General features: G+C 34.8%; 1 protein-coding gene across 1 annotated transcript in view; it reads left to right on the top strand.

Annotated features, from left to right (window-relative positions):
* LOC129952828 (protein dachsous) overlaps window positions 1-19,955 on the top strand; it is a 232,028-nt gene that overhangs the window by 159,016 nt on the left and 53,057 nt on the right. The window contains exons 3-4 of the mRNA XM_056065679.1: window positions 14,263-14,443; window positions 14,681-15,175. Coding sequence (XP_055921654.1) covers window positions 14,263-14,443; window positions 14,681-15,175 — 676 coding nt within the window. The remainder of the gene's footprint in view (window positions 1-14,262; window positions 14,444-14,680; window positions 15,176-19,955) is intronic.

Below are 19,955 nucleotides of genomic sequence, written 5' to 3'. Positions count from 1 at the left end.
GCATATGAAATGTATCTTTTCTGTTTTTTTTTTTTTGCAATTTTTTTCTCGCAAGGAGAGTTCTTCTTCATCTTCTTGGAGTTTTCATTGGATGTGAAGTTATAGAGAGTTCCTGTTTTGGAAAGAAGAAGGAGCAGTTGCAGCATCAGGCAGTGGTGGGTATATTTACGCTCAACCCGGGATATCTATACTTTTCATTTGGGGTTCTTCCTTAATTTTTTTTCTTTTTGTGTTTCTATCGAAGTTTTGAAGTTTTATTTTTATTTTTCTTGCAAATGTTTATTACTGCTGATGTTGTTGCGTATACTCAAGACGAACAGAAAAAAAAAGTGAAGATAGATTCTAGCTTCGCGGCAATGTATTGAGTGATGATGATTGTTAATGGAAGCTATTTTGTAGAAGGCGGTTTATTATTATTTTCTTAAGGTCTTTTTTTTATATTTGTAACCGTTGAGCGTGTTTGTTGCGTGTATAAAGCCTTGAATATGGATTATTTTGTTGATGGGTTGTGAAAACCACTTATTCTACTTAAAATTATGATAAGATAATGTATATTTTCCGAAACGAAGTGAAGTTTTAGTTACCAAGTAAAATATATTTAACTTGACTCTTGATTGCTCGTGCTCAACCTGATGACGGTGGGCTCGATGTCACAAAAGTATTTACGTATGTTCGTTTCTATAAATGTGTGTCATTTGTGGTGGAATTACTTTCACAATAAAATATTGTTTGATTAATTACAGCAAGATTAATTGACAGGACTGTACTTGTGCATGATTTTAAGAAAGGTGGAGACTACATGCGTATTTTTTGAACTGTACTTGTTAGAGAAATTACCAAACATGACTGTCATGAGAACACCATGTGTAGTCTTTACAAATCAGTTTTAATTTTTGAAACAAAACCAATTAAAAAAAAAAACAAGTTCTTATCTCAACTCTTTTGTTTTGTATATTTCAATGACTTTTAAAAAGATATAAACCATGTGCGATGTTTTAGGAAATTTAGATATGAGTTTAAAGTAGATTAAAAATATGTATTTATAATGTCCGAGGTTGCTGATATGTCCACATGGGAAAATTTTCGATAAAGTCTATTCTTTGAATTGGAAATCATTGTTGACTTATCTACACATTTCGACGAAAACGGATGCTTTATTGGGTGGCTATTTCTTTATAAATAAACTTTAAAAGAGATTATTTACATGATCAAGAGTTTTTAATAAGACATTTTTCCTACTGATTGTGACTTAACAGTGATTTTCAAAAATACCAAAACACAGCTCTATTATGAAAACTCCACCATACATTGTGCTGTTTCTTAAAGCACTTTAATATTTTAATCTGTTGTTACAATTTATGCAAGAAAAAAACAAAGTTCGCTGTTCAGCTCTTTCGTATGTAAATGATCAAATCAATTCAAAAAGCTCAGTATTTTGGAGCTTTGATATTTTATATCAATTTATAAGTTATTTTATAAAAATATGTTTTCAAAAGAATCTCAAATGAATCACCCTACAAGACATATCACAATTATCCATTCAAATTAAAGAAAAAATACACAAAGCACACAAAAAAAATAAACTCTCATCGTAAGACCCTTCACAGTCGGATGCAGATAAAAAGATTTATTACCATTTGAAGAGATGTCTTTTATGCATATACAATTTTATATTCGATTTTTCTTAAATGAGTTCCCTTCTTCACTTTTGTATATTTCCATAATGTGATCGAAACTTCTTGAAATAAAGACCAATTGCAAAGAGAAGCAAAAAAAGAAAACACCGAAAGGTGATGAGAAGATTGAAGAAGATGTACGAAGCAGTAAAAAAAAAAAAAAAAAAAACAGAGCATATCCTGCTGTAATTTGTTGCAAAACGATTTCCGATAGGTGTCAGTGTTAAGTTTACAAGTTTTCTTTTATGGAGGGGTTTGTTATATATTCTTTATTTTTATTCAAAGGAAATCCTCTTCTTCTTATCAAAAAAACACTTTCGATAACAACGCACTTGAAACATCATTAACACCTCTTCTTCATCCATCATCACAACCAAATGCAACATTATAATATTATAAATATATGGATGATGATGATGGTAAAAAAGAAGTAGAAGAAGAAACGATTGAAGTTGGATTGGATTGGATTGAATTCAGGTGATTCAAAGAACAAAGATGACTCGACTTTTTAATTTTGTAGCTAATTCTTGGTGTTAAAAATACATAAGAGAAGAATATTCAAAAGGAACAAGAAAAAAAATCTTTGATAAAAATATAATAAAGCATCAAAATGTTCAATCTTTTTTCTCAGATGAAGCATAATAAATTCCAAAATAATTACAAAGTGATTCAGCTGTAAATTATATCTGATTTTGTTGCAAGTGCACTTTATACCTTCACTACCACTAAAAGGCTACCATTGTTCCTGAAAAAGAGTGTGGTAAAAGCTTCTTAAACTGCACCGGCTGACCGAACGACTCATGCAATTCAGAGCTTCTACTTTTTTCATTCTATTTTAAATTACATGTTGAAAATGAAGAAGTCAGTAAACCTTATTTGTCTTACTCGTTTTATTTTATTTGTAAATTACACAAAGAAATTTAAGTCGGCGATGATGATGAGATGATGGAGATGGGTGACATGAAACAAATTTTAAAATTGTAGCTAGATGTGGTAAAAAAGCAAGAAAAATTTAATAAGCATATGAAAATTACTGCGTTGTTATTTATACCTGTAGAGTAAGAAAACAAAATGAATTTTCGCACACGCGACTATGTCTTGGTCGAAGCCTGGATAGAGATGAGTAAATTACAAAATTGCATTTATAATACAGAAACTTGTATCATTAAAAAACATTCATGACCATTTTTCTGTTTTGTATTTGTTAAAAGTGGTAAAATCTAAATGGCAACCACTTTAAATGGAATAAAAAATTGATTACAAATGTCATTGCTTGTTTTTTTTTTAAGAATAAATTATAAAAATAGTCTCGTGATTGTGTGATTTGTAGATTTAACAACACTATTCTCAACAACTCATCATCATCATAGTTTGTATAAAATAATAATGAAACATTTTCAAAAATGTTAGTTACTCATTTCTCTGAAAGGTGGAATGCAATCACTTCTATTCATTTATTAATAATTTGAAAGTTTTAAATAGTTTGGCAAAAATTCGAATTCTAAGAAAAATGGTAGAAGACTTATTTCTGATTTTTATTTTGTAAGAAATTGAATTTCATTAAAAAAGTGTTTTGAGATTATTATAAAAAATGTTTGCTATCGGATCATTCTTTCATATTTTTTCTGTGTTTTGCTGATATTTTTGTCGTCGATGTTTGGTTCAAAAAAAGTCAAGCATTGTACTTCAAAGTATGTCCATCAGTTAAACCTTCATTACAATTTCAAACTTACTGATACGCATTGATATTTTTTTTGTAGCCGTACACCAAGAATGTGAAATTTCTGACCTTATACAATGTTCTATTATTTTGATATTGATTCATTGATATAAATTTGTACAGCTCTGACACTTCGAGGTGATTTTGATATACCACATATTGACTTGATTATATTCGAAGAAGAATCCTGCCTTGAAACCTGTCCTCATTCTTCACAATCCTTGTTCTTCTTACAGCAAACAAGTTGTATTAAAAACTCAAAAACTCAAAAAATCGAATTCTCGATTTAGTCTTTTCTTCTGACGCTTAAGTACTCCTGTTCTAGAATCTAGATCAGGAATTACTTGTGTTGATAAATATCACCCCCTCTTATACATTTTATTTTTAAATTAAGTAATCACCTTACTGAACACAGTAATTCCTTTGATTGCTTATATAATTTTGATTTCAGAAGTGCTAATTTCCAGCTGTGGTCTGAAGATTTAACCATTTCTAGAATTGCTGATACATTAGCATTCTCTTACATTGACGAAGCAGTTTCAACTTTTTATACGATCCTTCCTTATTTTTTAGAAAAAAAATGTGCTTTTCAAGAAATCATGAAATACAAACTTAAGCCACCCTTAGTACACGAAAGAATTGCGTTTATTGCGTAACAAAAGAAGTAAAGCATGGACAGCTTTTCTCAAAACTCTGTTTCCAACCAATTTCTCTTTTTTTATGTTGAACTCTTTAACCAATTTAAGTCTCTTTTTAATTTTATGTATGCTATTTATGTTACTGATATGGGCACCTCTTTGAAAGAGAGTCCTAAAAAATTATGGAAACTTGTAAACTTAAAGAAAAAATCAGATGGCTTTCTGATGCACTTACAAAAACCTTTCATTAGATAAAACTGTTGATATCTGTAACGCTTTCGCAACAAATTTCCACGAGTCATTTGTTAATAACCTTGAAGAAGTTGATGAAGTATATTTTCATAATCTTCACTCCTTTTCGCAAATTAGCTGTAGTCACATCCCTGTGCTACAGAGTACGATCATTCGCGTTGAATGATGACTGTTCAACCGGTCCCGATGGTGTTCCCCCGATAGTACTTAAAGAGTGTAGTAATGCTTTTGTTCAACCCCTTACGTTCTTATTCAAACTTTCTCAAAAAACATACAAATTTCTAAGTATAAGGACGAAGTCATTTCTAACACCATTTTTCAAGAAAGGTAACAAGGCATATATAACCTATTACATGCCCATTGCAAATCTTTCTTGCATTCCTGAAGTGTATGATTAAGTTTTTAAAGAAAATGTAGCATTTTTTATGAAAAATCTCATTTGCAAACAGCAACATGGTTTTGTAAAAAAAAATGAACCATTACAAATCTCCTCACTTTCTCAAACATATTTTCAAATGATTTAGAACAAGGTTATGAAGTTGACTGTGTATACATTGACTCTTCTAAAGCTTTTGACCAACTAAGCCACGGATTTATTTTATTTAAACTAAGGGCTCTTGGTTTTCCACCATTTTGCAATGCCGTTTTTACCGTTTAAATAACGATAAAAAAGGGTCAGACAAGAGACCTTACTACGATGTTCAAGCGAAGTAAATGCACTTATGATGATATCATCTTCTATCAATTTAAATGCTCTACGTTCAATACTATCCAAGAGCTTTAAATAAGTTGCAGGAGCACCAGCCCAGAGGTGGGAGTTAACTCAAGCTTGTAGATAACAGCCAGATCAGAAGGTGCATAACATTTCTTGCATCACATAAGGAAACCTAAACACCTTGCCGCAAGGATCGTTCCACAAGAGATGGTTGGCGATAAACATACCGAGAATATCGAGATGTTCAGAGCTTATCATATTTTGTCGTTGCAGTTCCGAAGAAGAAGTATATGTGTCTGAAAATGCATATGAAAAGCTAAGAGTACTATCGTCAGCGAAACAGTGTATTGGATTAGAAGTTGCAGAAAGGAGATCATTAATAAGAATGAGAAAGAGTGTAGGAGATAGAACAGATCTAGGGCACACCAGAATTTATTTTATGGACTTCAGACTTAAATCCATCCAATACTACGAGTACTTGTATCGAACGATCCGAGAGGTTTTTACTAAACCAATGAAGCAAGGATTCATGAAAACCGAAAGCACGCATTTTCGATAAGAGAGCCTGATGCCAAATTCTATAAAATATTCTTTTGAAATATGAAGTGCGATAATCTTAATTTCCCCAAAGCGATGCAAAGATTTGCTCCACTGTTCGGTGAGATGAGCCATGAGATCACCAGGGGACCTATTTTTCGAAAGCCGTACTGACGGTCATTAAGAAGCTTTCGATCTTCAAGATATTTCTTGAGCTGATAATTAATCAGCGTTTAAATGACCTTGGGAAGAAGGGACGTAAGTGCAATCGGTCCGATCATTAAAGGGTGGGCATATAGTTTTCTATACTCTTGAAAAAGCTTACACCGTGGTTTTGCAAGCGTTGAAGAACACCTCTTCAGAACAATAGATATTATCCATACCAGCGGATTATGTGTGTTTACATCTCTAAATACTCTTGATTGGTTACTCGCTCAAGTACAGGCGGAGTCATTACACTCACTGGCAGCGTAGAATTGGTGGTGTACTGCCTAACAAAGGAGTGTCATTGACAACGAGCGTAGGAAACAATGAAGAGAAAACAATCTTCTTGTTTTTTACAAATGGACAACAAATTGTACTGTCTTTTTGACATTGCAGTATTTTTTGCCGTAATTCTTGTTTATGTAAAAATTTGATCCGTCGAATATAGGCATTGCAGGCCATCCTGGCTTGTTTGAACTTTTCCGCTTTCCTCTGTACGGTTGGCTTTTTAGCAACGAAATCTTACTTCTTTGGCCTAATAACCTCTTTACAGCTCTCATCAATGTTTTTCTTCGGTCTGATACTTTTAACACTGTTCGGGCTTCTTCTCGTATTGCCAAACGGTTCTCTTAGGAGCTCTTATTTAACTGAACAGTTTTGACACGAGAAATTTGCTGATATAACACAGTAGTACCCGTGGCATGATGGTTAGTGCGTTGGACTGTCATGCCAAAGGTCTTGGGTTCGATCCCTGCCTATGCCATCTAAAGTCTTTTCACGGTACTGCCTCTTGTGAGGAATTACAAATTCTCCAAGAGTAATTTTTGTCATGAAAAAGTGCTTTCCTCAAATTAGCCGTTCGGATTCGGCATATAAACTGTAGGTCCCCTCCATTCCTGACAACATTACTCGCCCACAGGAATGGTTGAGAGTTGTAAGTCACCAGGCCCCTAGTTCTTCATGGACTGTTGTGCCACCTAATTTATTTATTTTTAACACAATGGTCAGATGTGCCTAGAGGAGATAGAACATTAACAGTGTATTTATCAGAGTCAGAGGTAAGAAACAAGTCAAGTGTGTTTTCTGCTCGACCTTCCATGTCCGATTATCGGGTGGGCTCGTTGACCAGCTGAGTTAGGTGGTTTAACTCAGCGAAGATTTCAGCACACACTCGTGGCCTAAATGTTGAAGCCATGAAGAAGTGTGTACATTGAAATCGCCCGTAACAACGATTTCAATGTGAGGATAGGATGAAACAATTCTTTGGATGGAATCAGACAAATAATCAAATTCACGACAGGTTGATACTCTGTCTAAATTAATTAAATTTCACCCTTAGCCAAGAATTAACAATAATCTACTCTGAATTGTCCAGTCATTGCAAAATAAAAAAAATGTCTAAAACCAAACAGATAAAATTATTTAATTTTTTTTTTAATTTGCGTATCTAAAATTGTACGGACAAAAATCATTTTTAAAACATAATTCTGTCTTTATCACAACCCGCCCCTCAACCCTTCAGACTTTGCAAGAAAAATATAAAATCAAAACTCTTTAAAAACGAATATAGGCTTTCAGATTTTCAATATTTTCTGATTTCATTTGAAATATTTAACAGAAAACGTGGTTGCCACTGAAGTTGTTAAGTTGTTAGGGATAGTCTTCTATTCTCTGAAATGTCTCTTTAAAAACGAATATAGGCTTTCAGATTTTCAATATTTTCTGATTTCATTTGAAATATTTAACAGAAAACGTGGTTGCCACTGAAGTTGTTAAGTTGTTAGGGATAGTCTTCTATTCTCTGAAATGTCTACCTTATCATTTCTAAATATATATTGGTTACAAAAACCAATGGGTTACTAAGTTCACTGTCACATAATTACTCGTCCGGGAGTTATCCTGAATCTCACCTTCTTTTATTGTTATTTCAAAACCCTTCAAAGAGGTTAAACGAAGACAATCGAAATAAATTCCCATTCTTTCTAAATTGCAAACATTTCACATATTTTATTTCCTTCCATACTAATTTACAAAGCCTCAGGTCAAGTTTATTTTTATATATCGACATTCGAAATTATACTAACCCGCAGTTCTACAGGAAGTAATTTATATCAAACACGAATATTCTCTCAATGACTATCATCAACAAAACAAAATGTATTCTCTTCATAAAAGAAACCGCGAATCTAATATAAAACTACTTCAAAGTTGTATTTTTTACATATTATTTGCCACAACAATAAAAAATAAAAAAAAAACAAAAACAATGTAATCACCTTCCCATTTAACAATGACATTAAATTCAAAAATCAAAGAAAACATTTAACAAAAAAAACTTCACGCGCGTGCATTTATAACATTACCCGTAACTAATTCAACCAAATGCCATAAGGGCATGTAAAAATCAACCATTTAATGCTTAATAGCATTTGGCCAAGTCTCAACTATACAACAACAGCAAAAACTATAATAAATAAATAAATACAAGACTCAAAGGCAATCAGAGGCAATTATTGCAGCAGTGCTACCAAGCAAATTGAACAACAATGCCGCGCAAATACCATCTTGACCAGATGAAAAGATGAAAGGGTGAGCGGCAGTGCGGTGACGGGAACAAATATGATGCCCTCTCAATTCAATTCTGAGGCTGGGCTTGAACAGAGACTTCAAAAAAATGAAGTTGTCAAAGTTATAATTTGGTCGAAAGGCTTTAATACACAAACTGAGAAGTAAGTTCATGAACATCTCCGGCGCGCCATCGTCACCGCTACAACAGAGCTTCTGAAGACCATCGCCAGCGTTGGATATATTTTGGGTTCTCGTGGCCAAAACCACATCACATGTACCATCATAAGTACAACGTCTTTGCTGTCGGTCGGTCCTAATGTGCGAATAATTTCTCATTCTTTATTCTTCTGCACAGATTTATCCCACCGCACCGCCACACCATAGCGCGCTGCTTGGATGATGTCCATCGCTAGTACCACGATGGTAATTTGCATCTCTGACCGCTAAGATGAACTTAACACCTGACCATATTGAGTACCCAGTATGGGGTTTTCCCTCTCTCTCTCTGCATCGATCTTTGGAAACGTTTGCATCAACTTGGATCTTGAAAATTTGTTGAGCAAGCGTTTTGAGTAATACTCTTGACTTTTATTATGCAATTGACCACCCACACAACAATTGATTTGATTTGGTGCTGCAAAACGGTATGTTTCTTAAATTTGTAGTCCTCCATCGTCGTCGTCGTCCACATATAAATTGCAATTTAAAGAGAACACCAAACAAAAAAAAGGACGACGACGTACTTACTTCTTTCTTCCTTAATCCAATTAAAATAAATCACTTCTGTCCTGATTTGAAGTCCAAAAGAGAACATTTTGAGCTCAAACGAAAAGTAAGAAGACCCACAAACGAAAAAAAAAAACATATAAAGAATCCCCAAAAGCGGCTATATGCGCTCATTTTTATCCGCTTATAGCCTGGAATGTAATTTACTGTTTGAGCGTCATCGTGCGTTGTGTCCGTGCGTCTTTCGCTGTAAGCGCATTCGTCTTATGGTGTGCCACATCAGCCACAATGCATCTCATCATAACATACCTCTATACAAAATTTTTGCTAGAGGGCCTTCACATTATATACAACGGGTGCCCCATCATTCAAATTTTCGGGGATTAATTTGTGGTCGTTAAGGATGGGTTTATGGGTGAATAAGAGGGCAATAAAAGAACACATAACTGCATCTGCATAGATATAACTTGAATATTGTACACTTATGATGATGACGAGAGAAAAGATGAATTGACAGGGCAGGGATTTTGTTCCAGTTAAGTGCTTGTGTCGGAGAGCTTTAAGAAAAAATCAAACAATAAGAACGAAATAAAAAAAGAATACCTTAACAGAAGATCAAAAAATTTAAGTCAAGCGTCGTCGTCGTTAAGGAAACGACTTTATATCTTACTTTTTGAGAACTCAATTTGCTCAAAGACCCAAAAAGACGACGACGAACAATGATGACGAAAATAACGACGACTCAAATGACAAGCAAACTTATGTTTTAATTTCAGGTTTCGAAAGATGTGAAGTGTTTTGGGAATGTTCGTTTTTTTTTTAGTTTTTTTTTTTTTATTGTTATCTGGTTTTTGAAGCGATTAGCGTGCAACATTTAACACTTTGAAGGTTTACAAGTGTTGGAAATATTCGCATGCAATGTTTCAAGACAATAATTTTAAGAAACTAAATCATAAGTATGACTTATCATTTAAATTATATAGTGTTTTACACATAATCTCTAAGTTCAAACTTTATAAACAAGAATAAATACTTACTTACTTACTCAAGGGGGCGCTACAGCCCGGGGTGGACCTGGGCCTCAACCAACATGCGTCTCCAACTAGCTCGGTCCCTAGCTAGCTGTCTCCAGTTTCACACGCCAAGTTGGTTGAGGTCTTCACCCACCTGCGAGTGCTATCTGAGTCGCGGTCTTCCTCTACTGCGCCGTCCCTCGGGATAAGATTGAAAAAACTTGCGGGCTGGAGCGCTGATGTCTATTCGCGCTACATGACATAGCTATCTAAGCCGTGATACTTTAATTCTGTTAACTAGGTCAGTGTCACTGTTCTCCTCCATTCTCTATCTATGCGTACGGGACCAAAAATCACCCGAAAAATTTTTCTCTCGAAGCATCCTGAGCCGCTATAGATGAGAATCGGGTTGATGAGTGTCTTATAGATGGTCATTTTAGATGCTCGAGAGAGAACTTTACTTCCCAATTGCTTTCTAAGTACAAAGAAGCAGCGTTTTTGCAAGAGTTATCCTTCGTTTGATTTCAGATTTTAGCGCTGGTGTCGTTTTCTGTGTTAATAGCGGTGCCTAGGTAGACAAAGTCCTTAACTACCTCAAAGTTATAGCTGTCCATGGTGACGTTTTGTCCAAGACGTCGTTGTTCAATGTCCTTTTTTGATGACAGCTTATTCTTGGTCTTGCCCTCTTCTTCGCTTCGGTTGCAATACTCAAAAACGATTCACTTACATCACGTTTTGATTATGTCAATATCATCTGCGTATCTGAGTAGTTGGATGGATCTTTGGAAGATTGTGCGTCTAGTGTTGACGATTTCAACGGTATTGAAGAAGTCGCACGACAGTGCATCGCCTTGTCTAAAACCTTTTTTCGACCTTAATAGAGCAGCGAGAATTCTCCATTGTCATTCTACAAAGACGGATAAGTTTGACAGGGATGCTAAAACTAGACATTGCTCCGTAGAGCTCTTCCCTATGGATGCTGTCATACGCGGATTTAAAATCGATATAGCTGTTCATTGTGACGTTTTGGCCCAGACGTCCTGGGATCTGCCGTAGTGTGAATATTTGGTTGATAGTGGACTTTCCTGGTCTGAAACCACACTTATCAGGACCTATCAGATTGTTGACGAACGGCTATAGACGTTCACGTAATACGGCAGAAAGGATCGTATATGCAATGTTAAGAAGACTGAGGACTCTGTAGTTGGCGCAGTTTAGAGAGTCTCCTTTATTATGTATCGGACACACTATGCTGAGATTCCACCCATCGGTAATGCTTTCCTCCAACCATAGTTTGCAGATGAGCTTGTGCATGCTTCCTACCAAGTCATCGCCTGCTGCTTTGAATAGTTCAAAAGCGATGCCGTCAGCTGCAGCCTTGGTTGAGTGGTTCTATCTCCCTTAAAGTGGAATTCGGTTCGTTATCGCCATTATATAAAAATCGGACCTATTAAGATATATTTCCTGTTTGAAAATAATCCCAAATCGAAGAAATCAAACTCAAAATAATTACAAAATGATGCATGGGCAAATAAATTAATGGTCATTCAAAACTCATAAAGTTTACTTTATTACTTGATGTCAACTTTTAATTATTACCTATTTCTGTAACTTCATGAACAATTTACCTTGAAATTCCATCCCACCTTAAGTGTCAAAGTGTTAAATTTAATAAATCAATAACAATCAATTTTATTATTGGACAACTTAAACAGCTCATTTAGACAAATCTAATCTATGTCAAAGGTTAATATACGTCCAATACGATTGGCGTCTTACAAGACAAATAAAATAAAACAATTATTGTTAAATACCAAAGAAAATTAATTTCCATCACCTCGCAGTTGAAAACCCATTAAAAAATACAAAACAACAAAAATACATGACGCCAAATTACCCGCTGAGCTGCTGCCGCCGCCGTCGTACACATTGAATTACATACCCAACTTAGAATCCAAAAATGACTTTAACTTTAAAAAATAAAAATTATTCATTGCCATTCAATTTCAAATCTAATTTGCAAAACAAACATAAACTTTCGAGTGCAAATAATAAACAGCACCACAAGCCCCAACACTTCAATCGATATACCCTACCCTACCCAAAAAACCAAAGACAAAAATAAGGCAAAAAGATCAATAAATGCAGCTTGTCCTCCGTTAAACGGATGGAAATTAGAAAAATCCGTCCACATCGATCGAAATACTCGTACCTCGACCAACCAAAGAACCAACCAACCATCAAGAGAAACGAAAAAAGAAGTGTTAAAACCATTTAACACTGCTGCCAGCAGTGAGTTGTAGGTTTTTGCATATAAACGTACGTTGAGATGAAAACAACGCAGTTTTTCCACTCATGGTTTGAAGCTGAAGCTGAAGCACAAAGCAAACTTGAGTAAAACACCCCCCAGGCTAAACATCGTACACCCAAGTCTGTTAATAGTCGCCTTTTGGAATTTTAATTGATCGCAAAATTATTTGCAACTTTTTTTTCGAGATCGAATTGTGGTGCATTTATGGTAATATAACAGAGCTGTCGGATGATGAACTTCACTTGGAGTTAAAAAGGAAGGCTCATATTAAGTACTTAATCACAAAATAGGTTAAAGAATTTCCTGTCCAATTTCATATGAAATTTAAGCCTCAAGAAAAGGGTTCCACTTGTGTCCTAAATCTTTAAAAACCCATCAAATTTTCACCAACTTTTTCTAATTCCAAACCAAAAAAGAGGTTGGAATGCGACCCACACTGATAACTTTCCACCACGTATGTCGATTTGTCTTGCTTAAAAGATTTGTAGATTTTCGTGTGGGGTAAAAAAAGTTGTCAGTTGAACTATTCTTAAAAAATTTAAAATTACCATCAATATTTTTGGTATAAAGAAATAGTTTGGTTCGTAAATCTAGTTTGGTTAAATAGATTTTTATTCGAAAACAAATTTTTACCAATTTTAGTAGCATTTCTTAAATTTTTATAAATTGGATGAATTAAATTATTTTGAGAGATATCAAGAACCGAACATCAATATTTACCAAATTGTTTTCTCATAAAAAAGTTACTAAATATCGAAAACAATATTTTCTGTGAAATAAAAAAAGGTTGAAGACAATATTTTTAATTTTTGAAAAGCTATTTGAAAGCTATCGAAAGTAAATTTTTACCAAGTTTTAGAATGGTTTTGTTGTTAAGTTTTTTTGTAAAAAAAACTGTCAATTTGATTTATTTCAAAATTTTACTGAAAGATAAAAAAGCTAAATATAATTGAGTCGAAAATCAATTTTTAAAAACTTTTAATTATATTTTTGTTTAGATTTTTATTTTTTATAAACACAAACTGTCAGTTCCATTTTTCTAAAAAATTGTCTGAATGTTCATAACAATATTTTTTATAAGTTAAAATTAGTTGAAAGTTATAATCTCAGAGTTTTGAAAAGATATTGGTGTCGAAATTTAATTTTTAACAACTTTTGTTAAATGTTCTTTTAAATTTGTATTTTTTGTAAAAAAACTGTCAGTTTGCTTTTTCTCAAAATTTTACCGAATGTTAAAAATTTTTTTTCAAAAAATATATTTCTTTGGTACAACTTTACAGTTTATTATATAAAATTTAATTCAAGTCTCTAGAGTTTTTGGTTCATGATATATTTATGGTTAACCAAAATGTTCACCATTTTTTAAACTCCTATGGTAAAACAAACCAACCACTTAATTTTTTGAGAGCCCCTTCAGAATCTTTCTGTTTTATTATCTGTATGACAACATTTTTTTGAAGGCGATATCTCTTCTGGTTCTTGAGCTATGGACGACGAACATCACAGACAGACATCTTTCTAAAAATCTTTTATTTCGACTCTAGGGACCTTGAAACGTCAAAAAATGTAAACAAATTTCATTTCGACAAATCGGACCCATTACAATAACTTCCTATAAAAACAACCTCCAAGAGTACTTTATTCCTAATTGTGTTATCAAGACGACAGCCCTGTTGGCTATGGGTTGGTTGATTGCTAGCTCTATAGAAATAATAGATAGGTAGGAGGAGGTGGACTTTTTAGCATTTATGATCTTTAAGACCCGACCTATTATAACAAGACACATACCCGAATAGAGAATGTGGTTCCTTTTTTTTCAAAACCTATATATTTTCAAAAAAAGTCTAAAAACAAAAATTAAACTAACGCAAAATTCTTTTTCATTTTTCTTAATCTAAACAGGTGTCTGCAAGTGACCCAGATTGCGGAGTAAATGCAATGGTTAATTATACCCTAGGTGAGGGTATAAAGCAGCTGGCGGAGTTCGAAGTACGCCCCGCATCCGGAGAGATATGCATTTCTAGTGACCTGGACTATGAGAAGCGTTCATCGTATGAATTTCCAGTCATTGCAACTGATCGAGGTATGTGCAAACATCCCACTTGTCTGTCTCTCTGTCTGTCCGTCGTCTGTCAGTCCATCATCACCATGCAAGAAGAGAGTGTGTATATTTTGAGGCAGGCTTTCGCTTAACTGCTGCTGTGATGATGATGATGATGATGATGGGTGCTTGGATGTGCAGTGTGCAGAAAATATAAATTACCATAGACAAACTAAACCTAAATTCTTCTTTTCTTTTTTCTTGGATTTTTCATTGCAGGTGGTCTTAGCACATCGGCCATGGTTAAGATCCAACTCATCGATGTCAATGACAATCGTCCTGAATTCTACCCAAAGGAATACAATGTGTCGCTGCGTGACACATCGACAGGGTCAATGTCCGATGAAACGCCAGTTGTTTCGGTTGTCGCCACCGATCCGGACTCAGGTCGTAATGGCGAAGTGACCTATCGCATTGTGGCCGGCAACAAAGATGGCATATTTCGAATAGACAAAATGTCCGGTGAGGTATTTGTTGATCGTCCGAATTTGCTGTCCATGTCGATGCGCAGTCATCCTTTTCACATATTGAATATTTCTGCAACGGACGGAGGTGGCATTAAGACTTCACAAGATGCTGTGATTTACATTAGCATAATTGATTCGACACAGAGACCGCCGATTTTTGAGAAGTCGCGCTATAACTATTTTGTTAAGGAAGATGTGGCGCGGGGGACGATAGTTGGATCGGTAATGGCAACCAGCAGTGATTCAGGTGAGTCTTAACTTTCCATATGGATATTCGTACCTATGAGCATCATTTAGATATACATTTTCATAAATTAAGATGGAAATAAAAAAAGATATTTATGTATAATTATAATGCAGGTGGATTTTATTAAGTATTTTGTGCACAAATGAAGGAATTAAGAGAGACAAAAATCTTAAGACTATTTTTTTATTGCAAACAAAAATGCCATCTTAATAGGAGCTAAAATGCCTTGAAATAAAGCTATTATGAGTAGGCTGCTGAAGGCAGACGAAACTATTCACATAATCATAAGGGGAATAATTTATTGGAATTATAGGATACTTAAATAAAGGGCTAACTGGTAACATTACAACTTTGTTAGCAGAGATTGAGACATGGAATCATCATGGTCTGCTAAAAACAGACGTTGAGACAAATTAAAATGGAGGTATTTTACTTTGCATAATTTGGCCACAGAAGCAAATAATTTTGTGTACATTTTTGTAACATTGACAAAAGTAGAAAAAATTTCTCTGTTCTCTTTTAGTTTTCAACCTAAGCGTTGTCTTCGTAAAGAAACGATACTATCTTTTTATATATTATGCGCACTTAAGGGGATATGAATACCCATATAATGATTCTGCACAGTGCGAGTGATTAGGAAGCGAGGATAGGATTTAAAAGGAGATACCGATGCACGTTGGTTTTGACTTCCTTCACATTGTAATGAAAGGGAAATATTGAGTCAGTTAAATTAATTTACATTCGTGTAGTACGACTAAAAAACAGAATCTCTGTACTTTACAGTACGACCGAAATTGGGCTCAAGAGTAAGCTGATGGGCATTCCTAAAAGAACGATTATTATGGTTAAATTGTAGAGCGTTGCTTATAGAAGCAGCGATAAAATAATTAGAGACATGAAACCATACAACGGTGTTCTAGCGATGCAAAAGTTTTAGTTAGACAACTGTCACCTATGATTTTAAGAGCTCTCTTTTGAATTCTGCCTAGAAGACTCAGTGGGTTATAGAAGCACCTTTCTAAATATGGGAATTGTACTCAAGTTTTCGACGAATATAGGCTTTATAATTTATAGCTAGATCAGAATGGGTAAAAACTTTCTGCTTTGTCTGAGAAAACCTAAAGACTTAGCAGCATTTTTGGAGGTGTCAAATACGTGATCACTCCACAACAAGTGGTTTGTGATGCACATACCTAGGTTTGATAATTGTTTAGTCTCCTCGATGCAAATACTACTCATGGAAAGTGGCATTGGGGAAAGGTTAAGCTTTTGCTACAGTAGACAGAGTTGAGTTTTCGAAGCAATAAATTCTAAACGGTTTTTGACTCCTCATTGAACAATGCTGTCAAGATCAGAATTTAATGAGCTTATTATACGCTGCCGTTGGTAGTCCACATCCGAAGAACAATGATGAGAATCTAAAACCGAATATGAAAAACAGACGTTACTGTCATCAGAAAAACAATTTAGTGGGTTAGAAGTTTCAGACAAAAGATCATTATTAATGAATATGAGGAAGATAGTTGGAAACAAAACAGAGCCTTGGGGCACACCAATGTTTATTTTGTGGATATCAGATTTGAACCTGTCCAATACTACTTGAATTGAACGGCCTGAAAGGTAATTTCTTACCCAACGAAGAAGGGATTCATCAATACCAAATGCACGCATTTTCAATAAGAGAGCTTGGGGACGAAATCTATCAAATGCTTTTGAGACACCGAGTGCAATAATCTTACTTTCTCTAAAACGATGTAAAGATTTGTTTCACTGTTCAATTAGATAAACTATGAGATCACAAGTGGACCAAAAGCAATACTGGTGGTCGCTAAGAAGCTTCCGTTCTTCAAATATTTCTTAAGCTGCAAATTGATCAGCGTTTCTATGACCTTGGAAAGAAGGGATGTAAGGGACGATAGTTAAATTGTGAGAAAGATTCATCTTTTTTAGGGACAAGCTAGACAAATGCACTTTTCCATCCACTCGGAAAGATACCTGTACATATATAAAAGCTTATGCAGGGGTTTTTCCAGCGTTGAAAAACGCCTCTTCAGAACAATAGTGGGGATGCTATCCGGGCCAGCGGATTTGTGTACATCAAGGTCTTTTAGTACATTTGCAACTGCACAGTGCGAAAAAAGATTCGTCCCATAAAATCGTGTACGCTCTGAAGAACCGGAGGACGCATGGCACTCACTGGTAGCGTCAAGTTATCAGCAAACTGAGATGCAAGCCAATTGGTTTTATCAATCGAGTTCACAGGGAGTGTCATTGTGGACGAGCGTTGGAACCGAAGATGTCGTGGTGTTTCGTACGTTTTTTACAAATGACCAGAAATTTTTATTACTTTTGGAATACTGTAATATTTTTTTCGTTAATCATGCAAAAACTTGGTTCCTCGAATATGACCGTTGCAGGTCTTTCAAGCTTGTTTGAACTTATTCCGGTTTTCCTCAATTGGGTGGGCGTTGCGATTCTAGAAACTTACATTTTTGATCCTAATAACCTCTGTCGAAATAAACCATGAGTTCTCTTTGGGTTTGATATATTTTATCCTATTCTAGATAAAATTTCTCATTTTGCAAAGATTTAAGTGAGTAATCATATCTGCACTGGAATCCACGTCACTATCGAGGAAGCATAGTGACCAGTTAAGGTTCCTGAAGAATTCATTGAGCCCGTCCCAGTTGGCTTTCTCATATTGCCAAACGGTTCTCGTAGGGTTTTTTCTTTTTAACTGGAGTTCTTTGGCATGAGAAATTAGCATATATGACACAGTGGTCTAATGTGCCTAGAGGCGATAATTTACTGACCGTATATTCATTAGGATCAAAGGCAAGAAACAAGGTTAGGGTATTGGCGGATTGACCTGCAACGTCATAAATCCGAGTCAGGTGGTTTAACTCAGCAAAAATCTCAACATATATTCCTTCGGATGTTGTCTGACCAGAATAACGCAGCCACGAACAATTATGTACATTAAAATCGCCCGTAAAAACGATGTCACTATGCAAAAAATGGGATACAATTCTCTGGATAGAATTCGTTTGGAGTCGAATTACTATCCAAACTTATGCTGCGATAAATAAAACAAGTTTAAATGATGCGCCTTTAAACAGTAAATTTGACCCATATATAATTAAAATTTGTATTAATACATTGGCCATACTGTGGTAGAAGCTGGTAGGCAACATTATTACGCACGTAAACGTCTAGACCGTGTTGAGAAAAGAATAATGGCACTAAGCTATAACCATGAAGGTTAAACTCCATATGATCAGTGTTTTCGCCAAATTGGGTTTCACTTAGTGCTACAACAGCTAGAATGTTGAAAACATACTTCATTTTAACATTGAAGGGCACAGTTGACAAGCGATCTTTTTGAAGTTAATGTTAAGTCTTTTTTTTAAACCTTGTGTGATATTCGTAACAGAATTCCACAACTTTAGGAAAAAGTCTTTACTGCTTTTCTAATATCAGTTCTTATTATTATTTTAAAATTTCAACTTGCTTTTCTATTTTTTAAAAGAACTAGAAATAATTTGGTTGAAATGGGCGGATACCACACCCTTCATGTGAAATTTTGAATTGTATAACTTTGTACAAAATTAAGGCGAGTGAATTGATTTGGATTACGACTTTCGTCAGTCTTTTTGTGCTATATTTCAGCAGTCACTAAGAGACTAAGCTTTCGGAAGTCAACATTTGAGTTTTGGGAGTTAAATTATTTCTTCAGTTGATCCCTCGTGATCTAGGGTGATATTTCGAAACTAGCTTGACTATTATGTAACTTAGCATGTAGATTTTTTAATGCAACTGCGAATATAAGTGTCACTAAATTTTAAAACTGACATTTCTTAACTTCGAATTTAAGTTCTTTAAAGATTCTTATCTTCAAAATGGCAAATTAAAGCCCAAAAAAACGTTCCATTTCGTCCCAAGTGTCTTCTGCAATTAATACCATGAAAGTAACCTTCAGCGATGTGTTGAATGCTGCTGAACTAATTGCTAATTTGAATTTGCCCAAAAATTGTTTGTTCTCGAATTATGCACTTCTCAATCCGTTGACAGTTCGTTTGGTTTTTAACTTGTCAGCATGTCATCAGTTGACGCCAATTTTCTGCATTTTGCTTTCTCCACACATGATCAACAGCCCGAATTTGCATTATTAAAAAAACAGAAGAAATAACTGTTAAAACCAAACTGGCGATGCGCATAAACAAATCCCATTGCTAATTTAAATGTGATACCCTAAAGTACCACAAAAGAAGTACATTCACCACACACCATCAGACTAAGAGACCATCAAGGACCAGCATATCATCATTCTCATATAAGAAACAAATGACAAACAAAAACAAAACAATAAGAAGGAATAAAAGAAGGCTTCTGTTTTATAATAATTGGTCTTTTTTTGTTTCAAAAATTGAATTATTTTTTCTGCCATTATTCGAACAAATCTTTCGCGCATCCGAAAACAACAGAAAAGATAAAATAATATCGGACTTTTGTAGAGCGCATCTCATACACTGCAACATATTGATATAGGACACCATCAGTAACTAAAGCAGCACCAGCAGAACAAAAAAGGACATTTCTTCTGTTATGCCATTGATTGATCGTGATATGGCTTCTGCAACTACTGCTGCACCACGTTGGCGTAGCTTCGCTATACAGCAGCGTAAAAGAGGTTGCCGCCACCAATTTTGGTCGCATTTCTTCCAATTTCAATTCTTTCCTGTTTTTCCAATTTTTGTTTTTTTTTTGGAACCTATAGATT

The sequence above is a fragment of the Eupeodes corollae genome, chromosome 3, assembly GCF_945859685.1.
Source record: "Eupeodes corollae chromosome 3, idEupCoro1.1, whole genome shotgun sequence".
Classification (NCBI taxonomy): Eukaryota; Metazoa; Arthropoda; class Insecta; order Diptera; family Syrphidae; genus Eupeodes; species Eupeodes corollae.
Note: the sequence above shows the minus strand (reverse complement) of the source record. Positions and strands in the feature narration are given on the sequence as shown.